This window comes from Cyrtonyx montezumae, unplaced genomic scaffold, assembly GCF_038088225.1.
Source record: "Cyrtonyx montezumae isolate F1298 unplaced genomic scaffold, pur_monq_1.0 scaffold_3, whole genome shotgun sequence".
In the NCBI taxonomy this organism is placed as follows: Eukaryota; Metazoa; Chordata; class Aves; order Galliformes; family Odontophoridae; genus Cyrtonyx; species Cyrtonyx montezumae.
This window is the reverse complement of record NW_027072034.1, coordinates 122724453-122742824: the sequence shown is the minus strand read 5'-3', so window position 1 is coordinate 122742824 and position 18372 is coordinate 122724453. Positions and strand designations below refer to the sequence as shown.

The 18372-nt window shown below is 37.6% G+C and overlaps 1 protein-coding gene across 1 annotated transcript in view; it reads right to left on the bottom strand.

Moving 5' to 3' along the window:
- Window positions 1-462: 462 nt before the first annotated feature.
- The window catches only part of PAWR (pro-apoptotic WT1 regulator), a 63916-nt gene continuing 46006 nt past the window's right edge, over window positions 463-18372 (bottom strand). Inside the window, exons 3-6 of the mRNA XM_065743239.1 lie at window positions 17527-17561; window positions 9112-9259; window positions 8350-8454; window positions 463-3736 (exon numbers count right to left, since the gene is read on the bottom strand). Of these exons, the coding sequence (XP_065599311.1) occupies window positions 3650-3736; window positions 8350-8454; window positions 9112-9259; window positions 17527-17561 (375 nt within the window). The 3' untranslated portion in view covers window positions 463-3649. The remainder of the gene's footprint in view (window positions 3737-8349; window positions 8455-9111; window positions 9260-17526; window positions 17562-18372) is intronic.

Genomic DNA, 18372 nt, shown 5'->3' with positions numbered 1-18372 from the left:
ACTGGAGTCAGAGTAACTGCCTTCCTAGCAAAGGGTTAAAAAGCAATCTGATCTCCAGTATTCCTTCTGGTCTTACAGTAACAAGTTTCCAAGTTGTAATGTTACCAGACATAGAAAAAAACTCTGATGCAGATTAATCACTTGTCTTCCAATGTACTTAAATCCCTGTCTCTCTTTGAGGTGCTTATGCCAATCACAAGTCCTTCCACAGCTAATTCTCACTACAGCTGAATAATCAAAAACCAAATCATTAGGTTATGCTTCCTACCTTGGAATTCCCTCATCGGTTTCTCGCAAACCTCTTCTTTCACTCTTATCTCCCAAATTCAGAGCCAAGAGAAGTGTATTCATCTCAGAATGTGTAAACACAAATTGGGTAATTAAGAAACATTTTTTGCTTTTAAGACAGAAAAAACACTCACAAATATTGTACTCTTTTGGTTAATATATAGCAAGTAACACGAAATCTACACATGCCCACTTCATTATCTTAAAATGAAAAAATGCACAATGTTGAATGTCCTTGTAAAAAACATTTACATAAGCTTGATCTTCTACTTTTGAAGAACAAATCCCACAAACATTAGTGTGTATAGTCAACAATAAAAGTATTTCTTGCAGAATGTAAACCTTCAGCTCTCACAGTGTCTGTCTTCTATGCGAAGGTACATGACTGTAAAAAGGAGTACAACTTTGCATTTTTAAAACTGCTACTGTATGCTGTTTGTTATTAAAGCACTTTCTGTCATTTGTTTTAGTCAACAGGGATTTTTGTCTGTTTCAGTTTCCTAGATGATTCAAATACCCAGAAACAGAGATGCTAGACCTAGGCAAGTCTGGTACAAATTTTAAGATAGGAAAGCTCAAAAATCTCCAATAAAGTCATCTATCCAGTAAATATAGAATATTTACTCCCTTCAAAAAAAAAAAAAAAAAAAGCTCTAATTTAGCCTAGGTATGTTAACTTAGCCTAGGTATGATCCAAGAATCATACAGCCTTCCCATGCGAGGTGTGTTCCCACTTGCAGCAGTGTATCTGCTGAGAACAACTGAGGTGTTGGTTTGGAGAGGGACACTTGTTACTGAATTACTGGCAAAGCAGCTAATTTAACATATTTGAATCACCTAGGATAAAATCTTACTCTATGGTTGAGCTTGATTATAAGGACACCCTACTGAATTAAAACTACAGTGGCAAGCAATGACTAGGTGATTAATAACATTCTAAGTAATACATAATTATTCCTAGTCTACAAAACTTCTCCCAAGAGACTGATAATGTGAGCAGTACCAAATTATTATTGAAACAGGCCTTTCAAAAGGCCATCCACTCTTCACAAAGGTCAGCACAAATCTTATGATTAGAGATACAATTTGTGGGTATTTTTATGACTACAGAACCTTTTATATACGGAATATCTGTATACAAATCACACAATAATGTCCTGAAGTAACTTCAGGTGTGAGTTCCCAGTAGTTCCTACTTTCTGCCTGAAGGACTGCTGTTTTCTGGAAACTTCCCTTGCCCCTTCAAGGTACAGTATCGTATGTCTTCAGCCAAGTAATACTATCACAGCTGAGTGTCCAGGTTAAAAGAGGAATTCTAATTTTGGAGTTTCTGCTGCTCAGTTTTATTCAATGCACATGCAAACCAAGAAGAGGTAAATATGACAACAAACAATTCTTTTGCCATCATTGTTCTTTGGTTTAATTCATGAAATATCTAATCTACAACTTCATATTAGTATTGATACTTCTGAATTAAGAGCTCAAAGATGTTTCAAGAAGTTTGACATCCCACATTTAGATCTGTATGTATATTTCCTACTCAGCGCACACACACAGGAGGAAATCAAATATTTTTCCAGAGAAAGCTGTGTATTTATTCAGAAGGCATACAACTCAAATGATTTCATGACTTTCAATTAACTTTATGGAAATGATAAATGGAGGGACTTCTTACTGTCTGCCTGATACTAAGACAAATATTCACTGCTGAATATCACAATTTGGAAGGCCACTACATTTCCCCCCTCCATTCCATTTAAAAACTTGACATAATGTCGTAAGTTAAGTCCCATGGGCTATCTCTTCCATGATGAAGCAAAACTTCAAGGCAACCTGGAATATCTTCAAAAATACTTTCTGAGAAATACTTTTAAGCTCTGAGAAGTTCCTTCTCATTAGAATACCCAAAAGTAAAATCCTATATTCAAAACAATCCAAGGCATAACAATAATTCCTGAATGTGAAATTCAAGAATCTCTTACAGTCATTAAATATACTGCATGGAAACAATTGGCAAATCTGATATGTATTAAAGTTACCTTTAAGTTTTAACATAACAAAAGCTATGTGCATGCACCAAACTTCAAAATTGGCAAGAAAAAGCCTGGACTCCTTGAAATGCTTTTCTTTCAGATCTTCTGACTCAAACAGAAAGATATGTTTATTCTGATTAAGAACGAAATAGATGTTGGATTAAGATGAGAAAAAAGGACATCAAATTTCAGCTTAAAAAGAATTTTAAGAAGGGACCTGTTAATTAAATGTGTTTCATATAAAATGAAATTTTACTATCATATTATAGAAGAATCAGTGTGCGGTCGTAAGTGGATTTAAACAGGCACTTCTTAGACACCTTGTGAGTTTAAAATCAAGTATAAAAGGTTATTATAAAACCACTTGATGTTTCAAAAGGGTGTCAATCACTTGTATTCCTCTCTACTTTTATGTACATACAAAAAAATCTGACCCAGCTTAAAAATGGAAACATTAAAAAACTCACACTGGTTACGACCACTACAAATCTTAAAACAACAGCCTTAAATAGAATCGCATTGCAAAAGCATCTTTGTGAAAATGAAAGCTCCAGGCTTGTTTGTATTCTCAACACAGCAAACAAATTTACTGTTGGATAGCAAAATTGCATTTCATCACTAAAGCTTTAAAATAAACTGCAGTGCACAACCTCAATGTGATTCTAAGAACTCATTAATGCTGATACCACAGGTGATTTATTTATTTTATTAATAAAACTCCCCCTCCTGACAAAATACTGCTACACAGAAAAATATCACTACTACTCTATTGCTGTCAGTCTTTCAGATACAGTAAAAAATAACCCTCAACATTACAAGAGTTTTTAGAGCAAGTAATCAATCTGCAAAATGTTATACGTCAGTAATAAGGCATCCACTTTACAGCTGTTGAACCAAAAAAGGCAATAGTTCACAAAAAATATATTTTGGATCTGTGTAAACAAAGCTTATTTGTATTGCTTTCATTTGTTTCAAAATATACACCCACATGGACTGAAAGTGATCTCGGTGCTATGAGTTTTAAATTACCCTTGTGTATCCAGATGGAATCTGAAGATAGAAACCCCCCAAATTTTTGAACTCAGAATTTTGTAACATGACAAAAACTTGAATTGCTGTTCTGTGAAATGAAAGCTTAAGATATACCCCAGTTTTGATGCCATTCATTGCAAGAAGAAGGTACTATGAAAATAAACATTCATCTGGTTTCCTAACAATAAATATAAAGACAGTTATTATAACATACTGCAACACAGGAAGTATTACTATATTGACCTTAACGTTCAATCAGTAGTTTTTAAATCTTTCCTCATTGAGGCCTGAATCTTCTACCTTGTCAGCTGTCCAACAACTTTTAAGAGGGTTTTATTTTCTTGCTTCAATTGTTCATTTTCATCTTCTATATCATCTAGGTCCTGTGAAAGGAAAGAGAGAAACATTTCTGAGGAGATAAATACAAACTCTCAATTAGCAGCAGTGGGAATTTAACGTTTGAGCTCTAAAGTCAACAAGTTGGTGTTGGGATGGATTAGCATCACTGTAATTCAATCTGTTAAAACTCATCGTTTTTCCAAGAGTTACCGTAATTAAAATATTAGTATTACATTCACATACACAAGTACCTGGAGATGGGACCGTATGAGCAAAACTGAATCTATAGCATGAATTAATGCAGCAAGAAACCAAAACAGGACGGTGTGATTACTTTACTGGCATGGAGTTTATACATTAGCTGGAACTCCTGCTCCCTAGACTATGTTATATCCTACATACATATGTACACATCACTGGTTGTTACTGCAATAAAGTCCGTTTCACACTTTAAGTATCTTTGTTGTTATTTTTTTTTATTCCAGAACAAGAACCACTTGCCTATTTTTTTTCATTTTCTGTGAAAAAAAAAAAAAAAGATTAAAAGGTATATTTTAACTTCTGACTAAACTCCTAATGAAAGAAAAGATACACACTAAAAACGTGTCCTTAAAATAGATAGCTCCTACCACAACGTCCATCCCTCTTTCACCACCTACTGTATGTAACTAGTTTCCAATCTCGGTGCTTGATTTCCTACCAAACTCTCCTGGGTCTTTAAAGTGAGAAAACAATGAGGCTGGCCGTTGCCGTTCAGTAAAAACAATTTTACTGCACAAACAACACAGAAGAAACAGAATGAGAAAAAAAAAAAAAAAAGAGGAAATAGTGACATGAGGGGCAGCACTTGGAGAAGGAAAATAAAAGGCAGACAAAAGCAGGAAGAACCAGGACTGATCAGATACTAGATGTCCTCTGATCTGTCTGCAAATCCCTAGTGTTGTCAGGCTAGATTAAAAATAAAACAGTAATAAAGATTTTTTTCTCTTATTCCTTTTAGTTGTTAAGTACTGTTTAACTTAAGGAGCCTATTACTTTTTTTCAGTGGGATCATTCTGTAAGTGCATTCTAGAGACACCGTGTCCATCAGTTTTGTGATTTTTAAAAGCCTCTTCAATTTGCCAAGCCCAAATACAATACTTCTGCAACTGAGCTTTTGTTTTTGCAGCCTGGAACTGAAAATCACTAGCAGAAACTCCTCTTTGTTTTAACAGAGGTAATACTGCGTCACACAGCAGTGACTTCCAGGAAGAGCATTTGTTTGCTCTAACACGTGCAAGTGTTGAACATCTACACATGCAAAAGTTTTGATGACCAGCTACTATAAATACAGTGTACTGTGGAATTTTAGAAAACATACTTCTATCCCTTATGCAGATAAATAATCAGATGGAAGGGAAAATAGTATTTTCAACAAAATTGTATTTTTTAGTTCAGTGCATGTAATACTGTGTTGGATCATGCTTTCGTAAGAGCCATTAGGTAGCTCAATTAAAGCTATTCTAACAGCCTTTAGTATAAAAGTACCTTTACCATTTACCCAAAATAGAATATAGTTTTTGATGATATTTTATGATGATAAAATAACATTCCAAAGAAGTTCTTGAATGTGATCCAGGAAAAAACTGAAACTGGTTTAAGTATCTAAGGAAATAATGGACTGAAAGTGGTTTATGCTGCTCTGTAATTTGAGGCTTCATATTCAAAACTAATAACTGCAGTGCTGATTTACACTTGGTAGTAAATAAGATGCAACAGCAGGAAAGCCTGGACTGCAGAAGGAACCAATAACTGCATAGCACTGACATTAACTGGATTATGAATTCTCACTGACAGACTATTACAAAGAAACATTTAGTTATAGTGATAGCAAGATCAGAAATGATTAAGTATAAACTAACTGATAGCTGGACTCAGCGTACAAATATTTAAATTAAGTATTTTGAGATGCCTTTCTCTTGTGCTTATGAAGCAATTCCCTCTTTCTTATACAAAAGGTGGCAGACATACTTTATTAGTTAATCCACTGGAATGAAAAGATGTTATTTACGGCAGAAAGACTTTTCTGGTTCCCCATATGAATCAGCCAATGTTCTTTAAACATCCTAGTACCAACTGCTCTCTGTAAAACCCTGTTTTCACATTAAATAAATGTACTTACTTAAAATGAGAAACAAAAGTCTGCTGACACGTTTTCAGGATTCTTGGAAAAATAGCTTTTCAAGTGTAACACAGTGCCAATGAAGGACACATCTGTGGTCACAAATTGACCGAAACTTTTAGAAAGAGCATTTCTCTCAACATGAGGGCTGAGCAGTCAGGAAGCTAGGCAATAAAATGGCATTTAGGCTATCTGACTTGAAATTCTTTCCATGTCACTACAATCTACCATGCAATAACAGCATTTTTTGATTAACGGGAAAGACAGAGCAATACCACAAATGCATAGATGGTCAAATTTCAAGACCTCTATTTAGGTTCTCTAAAAGCAAAACCTTTTAAAAAGATCACTGCATAAACTCACTAAGTCATCAGGACTTCTCTTATCCTCCACGAAAAGCATGTGATCTTGATGCCAGGTCTACAAAGCAATGTTCTATGAAGAACAGATGGATGTTTAAGTACTGACCATCATGATCACAGTTGCAAACGTAAACCTTAGGCAAATATGACTGCCATATTAACTTTCATGCCCTCCCATCACAGGAATGATGTAGTACTTCTCTAATTTTTCTTACTATTCGAAAGCTTTCATTTTTGTAAATCCACACAGATAGCTAACATAGAAGCACTGAAAAAATCCAAAAGCTATTAAAAAACAAAGTGAAATTGTATCTGCTTTAATGGAAGTATCACTTGACACACGCTGGCTTCAATTTTTGTAAGACAAATGAGTAAGATGGTCAGAAAGTCAAAAGGCAGCTATTTCTATGTTAAGAAAAACCTAAGGGATTCAAACATTAATAGCTGCACTGCAATAAAGCTAACACATACTGTTATAGCTATGATAAATGCTGCCCTGGTGGACAAAAAAAAAAAAGAAAATATTCTCTTCTGCATTTAATGAAGACTATCAAGGGAGTATCATGTACACATTTCTCATCAAACAGTGCAGTTCCAGTCATCCTGTAGTAAAGAGGTTTTTGGAATTACTATGTTTTGATTTTTCTTCCCACACAACAAACAGAAATTGCAATCATACTTAAATACAGGCAATACACAAGGCCTATTTGACTTTGCTAAGACTGCTCAAAGATGGTTCCTAATCAGGTACTTCATGGATTTAATTTAGGACATCATCATTCAAATAAAGTAGAAAAAAATCACTGCTTCTGGATAAGCAGACCTTAGAAACCCTCAGAACAGATCGTAAAACACAAGTTTGCAGTGATTTGGGTACTTCTGTGGTTTTTACTTTCTGATCTCTGAGACAGGAAATCATATGGGACCAGTAGTATTAAGTAGCCTTGCCACCCACTACACAGGAGTGAACAGATTCCTTGACCAATACTGAAGTGGTCAACTGAGATGTAAGATATTCCTTGTCAGATGTAAAAATGGCATGAAGACCAATTCCTCAATGAAATCACAAATCTCTCCAATACAGACACTACTTCATCAATCCTATACATTCCAACTTTCTTTATAAAAAGAAATAATACACAGCTACTTTAATCCTGTAGATTACCTATCTCCATTGTTATACACGAATACCAAAAAATCAAAGTCTACTACAATGCACACGAAGTTATTGCTTCCCTTCACTGCTTAATTCACCAAGGACATTTCTGTTTAATTTTATGGGAAGATCAGTATCTCCCCATAAAGGCAGAGCATAAACAGCAGAAGCATATTTCCCCAGTACATTCAGGCTCTGCACATCAATTGAGATGTGTGAGACAAGGTGACTACTCTATTCTAGGAAAGACCTCCCAGTTCACCCTTTAAATTAGAACTTTTCAAAATAGGTATTCTACACTAACTTTAACTTTCTTACTCTGCCCCATTCCTAAGCAAGCCTTCTTCTCCTAAACCTCTCCTCATGCCTCCACACTTCGCATGAGCATAGATAACCCAAGTCTCCTGCCCCATGCTGTGCCTTTATTTTGGTATCAAAAATAAAAAGTATGGCAATATGGGTCAGAACAGTAATAGCTACACACTCCCAAACCTAAGATTACCTAGTAAAAATGTTACCTTATTAGTACATTAGAACTGAGTAAAAGTAAGTTAAAGATATCACTGCTTTTTCTGACATGAGTCTTGAAATAATATAATGAGGAAATTGTTGAACTCCAAACTTCATTATTTCCTGGTATGCTACATACTGAATTTGAAAGGAAGAGGCAGTAAAGAACATATGCTTTTGTAATCTCATTGTACAACAAAGAAACAACAACAAAAAAATGCAACAAGAATATTAAGTACCTCAACAGTTAAAAAGTTCTGCAAGTTAATGACAACGAACAGCAGCCACCTGGAAAATATCACTTATTTACACGCCTCGAGGTTACACAAATACAAAAACTAACAAAAAAACAAAAAACACTTAATTCTCTTGTAACCTTGTGAAGTGGTACCTGAAGAAAAGCACTGAGAATGCAGAGGCATTTATCCCCTCTTTTACCAAGCACCATATAAGAAAATATGTGCTTACTCTGTTTAATAAATCAATTTCTTCCTTCAGTTTTCCGATTACTTCCTCTTTGTCCTGTGTCATCTTCATTAATCTTATATTTTCTTGTCTCTCTTTTGCAAGTTCCTAAAAATAGAATACGCACTATTGTCAAATGTAACTGCTATAAAGATACAGTTTTAAGTTATTAGCATTAAAATACCACACCCTCACTACACACACACATACACAAACCACATGTAACACCTGTAATTCCACTTCTACAGCAAGTCAAACCCAAAATTCTTCAAGTCTTCATGTTTCAAGGAGCTAGAGAATCACATCTAATAAAATATTCCACCTGTGTGATATCTCCTATTCCAGAGATGGTTCATTAATATCCAACTTACACACAAGTCCAAAATTGTACAGTGGTCTAAGAGACAAATATATTAACGTAATGTCTCAGTTTACAAATTTTATCTATTTTTTTCCTTTTATTTTTCATACTACAGTTAATGTGGGAAGGAAGACTTCATGAGATATATGGGCTTGAATAAAAGAAAAATGAAAAGGTCCATAAGAAATTCACCAAATCAGAGTTTGAGGTTCTTAAATCTTCCTCTACTTTCCGTTACTTTTAATTGAATTACTTGAGAATAAAGATTATTGGAATTTGGAAGGTTACAGCATGTTTCACTCAAATCTGGCTTTCATGAGTCTTAAAAGAAAACAGCACATTTTACATTTTCATCATTTTATTTTATTTCAGAGGTACACCGTGCAATGTTAGTTGGCACTTACCCTTTCAAGTTCCTCAATCCTCTTTTCCAAAGCATTACTTGGTACAGAACTCCCGGAAGAGTTTGCATCCCTGCTGTATCTGCTGTAAGTTGTCCTCTCTGTTCGAGAATATCTATTTAGAGCATCATCTTCTGGAGCATTACCTGTACTAAAAGGCACAGAGCAAAGCAGACACTTACTTATAGATTTAACAAAATGGGTAAGGTAGAAGTAACAACAGAGTGTTTTCCAAAGCACTTAAGAAGTCAGTATAAAAAATTGCAGAGCATGTATTTCACAGCTTTGTGTTGCTGCAAACTCAATAACTTCACTGCTTCAGGGAATCATGCACAAGACTGTCTCAAGATACAAGCTGTGTTAAGAATCTAGGGTGTATCTCCTTACCATAAAATTTCATAATTTTCTTAGATTAACATTTTATAGCAGCCTGTCTCATTTGATCATGTGCAATATCTTCTCAGGGTAATTTAAGCAGCAAAGTTCACTGTAGAGAACTTTTTGATCTTTTCTAAAACCATATTTCTGTGAAATGGAACTTGAGTGCCTCAAATTTGATTTCAGTTAAAAATTCAAGAGCCATATAGCCCGAATCCTTAAAGCAAAACATTTGGAAAGTTCTCACCACCATGACAAGTAGCTGTTTAGTACCCTTAACAATTCAGAATTCCAACTTGCTTTTTTTCTTGAGTGGCAATTCTGATTTTTTTTCGTTTTGAAAACAAACAAACGAAAGAGCTCAACAGACAGCAGCTCTGTACCCAGTTACTCACTCACTGCCTCCACAGCAAGATGAGGACAAAATGCAGCAAGATGTAGTTTAATAAATGAAGTGAAGATGGAGTGGAGGATAAAACAAGCAATGCAAAGGCGATCACTCATCACACACAGGAAGGTGCCAAGCCTGCTTTGGAAGACAATACAAACCTCAACAGTTCTTTTTCTGCTACTCCAATTTTATCAATGAGCAAGACAGTGTATGATAAGGAATATCCCACACTCACGTTCATTCCCAATTTCATGCCCACTGTGGTGGAAGTGAAGTTAGAAAAGGTTTTGATACCGTGCAATTACTGGTTTGGACTGGAAGGGATCAAAGAACATCAAGTGCAAGAGACATCCTTCACTAGGATCAGGCTGCCCAAAGCCCCACCCAACCTGGCCTTGAAGACCTCTAGGTATGGGACATCCACAACTTCTTTGGGCAGCCCTTGCCAGTGCCTACTACCTTCAGAGTGAAAAATTTCTTCTTTATACCCAGTCTAAATCCACCCTCTTTCCGTTTAAGATGGTTGCCCTTTATCCCATCACTACAGGCCATGGCAAAAAGAAGTCTTTGTCTTTCTTGCAAACACTCATAATATATCAAAATACTGCAATAAGGTCTCCCTGGAGCTTGTTTTTTTGTGCAAGCCTAACTCTCTCAACCTTCTTTCACAGGAGAAACAACACCATACTGACTGCTATGAAGACAGTCAGCTGCATTCCAGCCAGACCAAGTACAACAGGTTACAATAACATGGTAAAAAATTGCACAAAATATTTGGAGTGATCCTCCTCTAGCTAAAAATAGATGTATTGTTTGGCTTATTTATCACTTGAAGTGACAGACAAAAAGGTGTTAAGTTTTCTGCTTCACATCACATATATCTATTCCTTAAAAAGCACTGCAATGGAATTTTAACTGATTGCCATTGCAAGCGCAGGGGAAGAATAAAAGCACCTCAAATGTCCCTACAGCATCTCCTTTAAAACACAGAAAATTATATGATCAATATTTTTGTTTAACAGTTTTGCATTTTATAACTCTAGAAAACCCCTGCTGACAATGTGCAAATCTAGATGGATTCGGTGCAAATCAAAAGCAGGCATCTCTGTGAAAAGAATGTCTTCTCGTGGATATAAATATTGCTCTGCTCCAGTATGTGTGAAGTTTCCAAGGCACACTGACACAATTGTAAGGAATTTTGTAGCTTAATGTTATTACCATATTTAGCACTGTTTATTCTCCATCTAGAAGATTTTTTTTGAAAACATTTCTAGGACCGGATACGCATGTTGCAACACAACATAAGAGGAATATTTTAGCTTAACTCTATAAATTCTAGATTATTTAGCTATTTGAAAGATGTGTCGCTTCATGCTGTTCATGTCATAAGAACAGACCATGTGAAAAAAGACTCAATTTTTCATCACTCAGAAATGATCCCTTCTGACAACAGTGGAACATCTCAACCCAACTCCACCGAGTGTTCCTAGCAGGTGCTCCTATCAGAAAGCTAAAAGAAAGAGTAACTAGATAGGAAAGGTCTCATTCATACTAAAAACACTTTCTGTGTTTTCACTGAAAAACACATAAAAATTTCCTTCCCTATTTCACTGGGGAGCAGATCCCACTGAACACACTCCTTTTCAGTATCACTACGCACAAATAACATCAACACGAAGACTTCTAGAAAATGGGATTGTGAAAATTTTAAGGAGGTGTTATTCCGTACCCTAACTCAAGGAAAGCAGCAGAAATGAAGTTCATTATTTTGCTTGTTGGAACAAAGAAATTAACCCCCGCTGAAGTTTCTGACAAGTCTTATATGAAATAATAGCTCTGTTTTGGACTGACATCCTAGTCAGTTCCTTTAAAAGAAAATAAAACCTGCTATTCAGACAGGGTCAGCTTTAATAGCATTACTGCAGAAAGGTGGAATAAATCTTGTTCCTATCAATGTCTCATGGTTCTTTGAATATTTTCCTCAGTCTCCATCCAAACAGCAATTTCATCCAATTAGTATCACCTAGTCAAAACCAAATTCATTGATTTCAAAAAATTGATTTCATTTATTTTTATTTCCAGCATCTTGCAATTGCACTTGAGTTGGAAATTTGTGATTAGTTGTGCCACTTTGGAATCCAGCCAGCTGCTAACAGCTTCTTAGGAAGGAGAGATGGGCAGTGTTTCTAAACAGGCTACCTCAGACTTGTTCCTCAAGCCTGTGGGGCTATGTCAGTATCCATCAGCGCTGAGCCAGGGAAGGGCAGGCTTGGCCCCTGCAGCTGCATGCTCCCAGCTGCCTTCATGGCCCTGGCCTGGAGATGATGGAGCAGCAAGGTCCTGACCCCGAGCCACAGTGGCTGCCTGAAGCAACAGGGACAGAGAGGAACTGTGGCAGGATCAGCTCAGGCCATCTGAACTTTCTGTAGAAATAAACCCAAAGCATTTCAGCCACTTTGCAACATCAATCTGAGCAAAAAGGGGGCTATCACAGCCAAGAAAAGCTCCTTGTGTGATCCATCCTCTCCCCCCCCCACCCAGCCTTTTTAAGTGCTGGTTTCTGCCCAGCACATGCGACAAGCTGGGTGAGAAAGCCCAGCAAGCACCCCGAGCAGGCTGGGCAGGGCCACAGAGCTCCCAGGTACAGGCAAACAGGCAAGTCTGGGCACACTCTTAGGAGAGTGTGCTGCAGCTGTGATCTTCCTCAATTAATGAGATCAAGGTTAGCATGCAGCATGTAAACTGTTAAGAGTTGATTCTTTTTCAGTGTAGTCTCAGCTTTTTAGTGATCAAAAAACATTCAACGAGAATTTCGGCAGGGCTTTAATGACTTCTTTGCTGCACCTCCATCTCGGAGGGAGTGATCTCTTACACCTCAACTATTTTTCATCTCTTGCGGGAATGCTGAACCAGGGCACAACACGGACTGTAGGAATCAGAGGGCAGAGTCTGCACCTGCTGAGTCAGCGTGCAGTACAACCCTAAGCAAGGAGAAAAGCCATCCGACATCTGCCTGATAGCCATAAAGCCACGCCATATTGTACTCATTTCCCCTAATAAACAAACTTACTTGGGGAACACACCCCTGAACCACTATGAGATTTTAATCTCTTTCTGTAAACTGATCCAGCCTGATCTGCATGAACCACACAGAATCTTATGAATTATTTTTAACCCCACTCAGCAATGTTTCAGTTTTAATCTAAGAGGAATCTAAAAAAGAAGCTCAACAGCTCCTAAGTAGGAAGGTAGTTTTTAAAATAAGCATTAAAACAAGCCCTCTGTATTTCTCAAAAATACATATGCACATCCTGCTTTGCTGCTACTTGCAAATTTATTCATCCACAGAATACAAGAGAAATGTAATTCATGTTTATATGTAGAATGCATTTAAATATTTCAAAAAACTTTGTCTGTCATTCATAAAATCTTACAGTTGGAAGGGACCTTTAAAGGTCATTTAGTCCAACTGCCTTGCAATGAACAGGGACATGCACAGCTAGATCAGGCTGCTGAAAGCCTGGTCCAGCCTGGCCTTCAACGTATTCAGGGATGGAGCATCCACCACTACACTGGGAAACCTGTTCCAGTGGCTCACCACCTGCACTGTTAAAGACTTCTTCCTTATATCCAACCTAAATCTACCTTCTTTAAGTTTGAAACCATTTCCCCTTGTCTGATCACAACTGACCCTGCTGAAGAATCTGTCCCCTTTCTTCTTGTAAGTACACTGGAAGACCGCTATCAGGTCACTTCACAGCCTTCTTTTCTTCTGGTTGAAGAGCTCCAGCTCTCTCAGCCTGTCCTCACAGGGAGGTGTTCCATCCCTTGAATTATTTTTGTGGCCCTCATGTCTCTCCTGTACTGAGAACTCCCCATCTGGACACTGTACTCCAGGTGAGTACAACTCAGCAGTACAGAACAGAAGGGCAGGATCACATCCCTTGACCTGACACCATCAGAACTGACTCAGAGAACCATGCTTACTGGCAATGTTCCTCTTGGTTTAAAGTAACTACACACAAAGCATTTTTCAGTGGTACATCCAGATATAGTAATAGTCGTTGGAAATAGCTATGGGCCAGAGAAGGACATCTGCACATTTAAATCATGGGTAGCTGACTATCAGCACAGCTGGCTGGTCACAACTCTCAACTATGTTCATGAACACGTCCCATGGCTTTCATGTTAGCCATGACCCTGAAGATACTGGTTATGTTTTTAAACATATCCTACAGTACCACTCCAAATCACAACAAAACCATCACTTCATTCTGAAAATATTTTATGTGGTTAACTCATGCAACTACAAAGGAACCCAAAACAGAAAATTCCAAGGTGTGAGCGTAGAAAATTTTAAAGCAAATTCAGTAGACAGACTGCAGTTTAAGATTCTCATCCCAACCTTTTATTTATTGTATAAGGAGACAGGCTCAGTTTGTCCAAGTCAGCCAGAACATAAGCAGAATAACAGAACAGCCAGCAGACTTCATTCGTAAACACATCTGCCCATCAAGGGGCACTCAGTGAAATGGTTTTCTCAGGAATACCAAATAAATATTTCATCATGTATCACTGCATCCATACAAGGCAAAGTACTCAGTATGTCTGATTAAATAGGTAGCAAAATGTGTGCACTTCCTTGAGCCCTAGAACAAACTACAAGAGCAGGAACTTCAGCAGAACAGAAGCACACACCCTTCCTTCTCTGCTGTTGATACATCTCTTGTCTTTTTAGGTCCAGGATAATGAGTATTTCAGTAGACCTGAAAACAGCTACACAGGAAGGGAAAAGGAATGCCCTGGAAGTCTGAGATGGCATCAGTAGTCCTAGACTAGAAGCCAGAAAATGAAGAGAAAGAGAAGTCTAGCACCTTAATAGTTAAACAGGAGAATGCATGAGAAAGAGGGAGAGAGGGAAAAGGTTGTCTTTGTCTAACAGGGCCAGGAAATCAGTGAAGTGAATAAAAGTGCTGAGATCTCACCTCTGGTGAGGAACAATTGGGAAAGAATGAGAAAGCAAGTGAGTAAGAGCAATACAGATGGGGGAAAATGACAGAAAATTTTCTGGCAAATAATACGTTCCTCCCATGGAGGCCTACAGTAGAGCAAGGATTTTAAGAAAATACTGTATTTCCACTTTTGCTGTAAAGTCTGCTAGCACAGCTTCTCCCTTCCTCATCCAGGAAGTACTGACTGCCTGCGTTAAGAGCAGTGTGAGGAATAGCTTCAAATGGGATCTCAAAGTGGTCATCCAGAAGTTATTACTTGCTGCTCTCTTGGTACACTTTAAAACCTAAGTGAGTATGAACAAAACTGTTAAAAGACCATTAAGTTGAACACATCTGGGACTGGAAGCAGCTCATGATTATAATCACACTGATTATATCTGAACGTTCTGTTTCCAAAGGACTTCTGCTACATTTGGAACATAACCAAGATCTACACCGTAGTGAATGTACTGTAAAGCACTGAATCTACTGTAAAGCAGGCTGCTTCCTCTAGGACGTTCTTGCTTTGCAGATGATGGAAGACAAGAACAAGCCAAATACTGTCAGAAGAGAAGAGGACACTGGTCCCAATTCCTTTAAGATTTTACACCAGAAAGCGCAGCCCCTGAGAGACATGTCTTGTTTAAATGCTTTTAAATGAAAAATTAATGGGGAGGGAGAAATTTTAAAATATAGAAGAAAATAAATAGGAACTTTTACCTCTTAGCACAACCAGTACTGAGCCTCTGCCTGTGAAGTACTGACTATCCCACATCTCATGGAGCTATTGTTAGAATAAAATCCATCAATATTTGGGTATTGGGTGCTGTGATGACTCCAAAGGTAAATAATTGTTTTCAACATGAGGTTTGAAGACCATGCAACAAATAAGATATAGGGCAACATACATAAAAAAAATACTAAAGGAGCTCACATCAAGGCTCCACCTGAACGTGATGCAAGTTTCGAGGGGCAAAGTTCATGAACAAAGAATGTACATTCTACGTACAACTAAAGCTGACTAAAGACTGCACAAACATCTTATTTAGCATTTCCTACCTTCAGTTTCCTATTTCTGCAATGTTAATCAGAAGAATTAGTTCATTTTCAAGTATGTTACACATGTGTACGATTAGTCAAACTTCTATTTATTGGCATCATTTGGCCATGTTTATCAAAATCCAATAACTAAATATAAAAAGAAAGCACCACAAGAAATCTAAAGCATAAAATGATAGGTGCGTAGCTTTGAAGGGTGGAAAATACACCAGTGAAGATTAGATAACTGAAGGAGCTCTTTGCAGTTACTTCTACAGCCATGAATAATCCACCTGCATGTCTTACCTGATTAAAGATTGTATAAAACAATACATTCGTATGTGAAATAAACACATATAATAAATAAATAAATAAATAATAAACACAAATACTTTGCTTCAGCTGAAAAACACGCTTCAGCTTAAAACCCATGCTATCTTTACATTTTTAATAACTGTTGATAACTGTATCTATATGTTCTACATGGACAAAAATGTCACACACTGGTCTGGTACATTATCAGCATCTGAAATATTTTCCTGATTGATGAAACTTGAAAAATGACAAGAGAAACACTTGACTCAAAGACACACAGGTAACACGCATGACACACTAAGTGAGCAGCATCTCCTAAAACTGAATATTAATATGATGAAATCACAGAAATTACTTTCAGTATTACAGAAACAGAATTATCTGCCTGTATTAAACTTTGGATTTCATAACTTGTTAAACTGCTGACTCCTAGGTAATGCGTAGACCAAAATACTTGGATATTTCCTTGGAAAACTGCTCTGCACTAGAAAAACCCAATAAAACACTAGCTGAGGTTATTTAAAAGTAGTAACAAAACAGTGAGGGTTTCTAAGTTTGCTGCATCACTCCAGTCTTGACCCCACATCAGGCTATATATCCCCAGCAGTAGTAATAATGCCCTAAGCTTTCAAAAAAGAACATATTTCATTAGCTTTCACAACAGGGTTCAGATTGGCAGGGCCCCTCTGGGTCCATCTGCTCCAACCCCTGCCCAAGCAGGGACACCCAGAGCAGGGTGCCCAGGACCATACCCAGGCAGCTTGTTGAAGATACACAGGAAGACCCCAAAGCCTCTGTGAGCAACTTGTGCCAGTGCTCCACTAGCCACACAGCACAGAAGAGATTCCTGGTGTTCACAGGCAACCTCCTGGGCTCCTGTTTGTGGATCTTACCCTAACACTGGGCACCACTGAAAAGAGCCTGGTTCCTTGCTTTCTGTAACCTTCAGGTATCTACAGACACTGATGAGACATGCTCATGCTCAAGACAACTCTTCTCCAGGCAGAGCAGATCCTTTGTAAAGGAGATGCTCTAGTCCCAAATCATCTTGGTGGTCCCTCATTGTGCTCTTTAGCAGTATGTCCAGAACTGAACACAGCACTCCAGGTGTGGCCTCACCAATGCTGAATAGACAGCTAGGATAATCTCCCTGCTGGCAATACTTTGCCTAATGCAGCTCAGGACACCATTAGTGTCCTTTGCAACAAGAGCTCATTGGCAGTTCATGCTCAACTTGGTGGCCAAAGACTATTTCTGGGATAACTACGTATAACTACAAGTACGTAGAGTACAAAGATCTTATACCTTTTATATCTGCTTGAAACCATCCTGGAGGAGTCCTGAAAGAAAAAAAAAAGCAAAAACTGATTAATAACGTTTTATTTTTTGTTATTTTCATAACACTTTATCACGCCATAGAAAATGAACCCTGCAATTAAGAGAAGGAGGCACAAGTTTTAAACAGCTGCTGTACAACTCAGTTTTGCACCATTCTGCTGTCAGATAAACAGAATACTAGGATTACAGTCAGTGTACTATTGCTTTTCAACACCAGCTCTGAAGCATTAACAACTGATAATTTCTGGTTATTTTCTAAAATGTGATGCACTCACCATGCCCTAGCAGGACTCTGGATGTCTGCCAGGATTAAGCAAGGATGCAGTGCCCCAAATGTTACCAGAACAGTATACATCTTTACTACATCTATGATAAGCAAACATTTGTGCATTTGGGTACCAGTTTGTCAGGAGAAACAGAGCAAAACTGCTCTCTGATTCTCCTGGCATCACTGCTGTCCCTCTAACTACATGGTGAATATCTACAAGTATGCCCTTCACCATACTAGCCCAGGTACTGCAACCTGGCTCACCTCAGATTCACCCCAGCTAACTGAAAGTGGTATTCTCCTGGCACTTGCAGTTACACAGGTAGGCTATAAGTCTTGACATGGCTGTTTTGTGCACTTAAATGCACAAACAAGAAATAAGAAATCTGAAGCAACATATTTTCATTGTAATGCTACACTTGTAGCTTCAGTAACTGCCTGATCACATAGAAAAAATAAGACATGTTTCAGCTGGTTAAAAGATAGCTCAGATGAGACAGTAAATCCACAAACATTTTTTAGGATGTTGTAAGAAGGATGTGAAC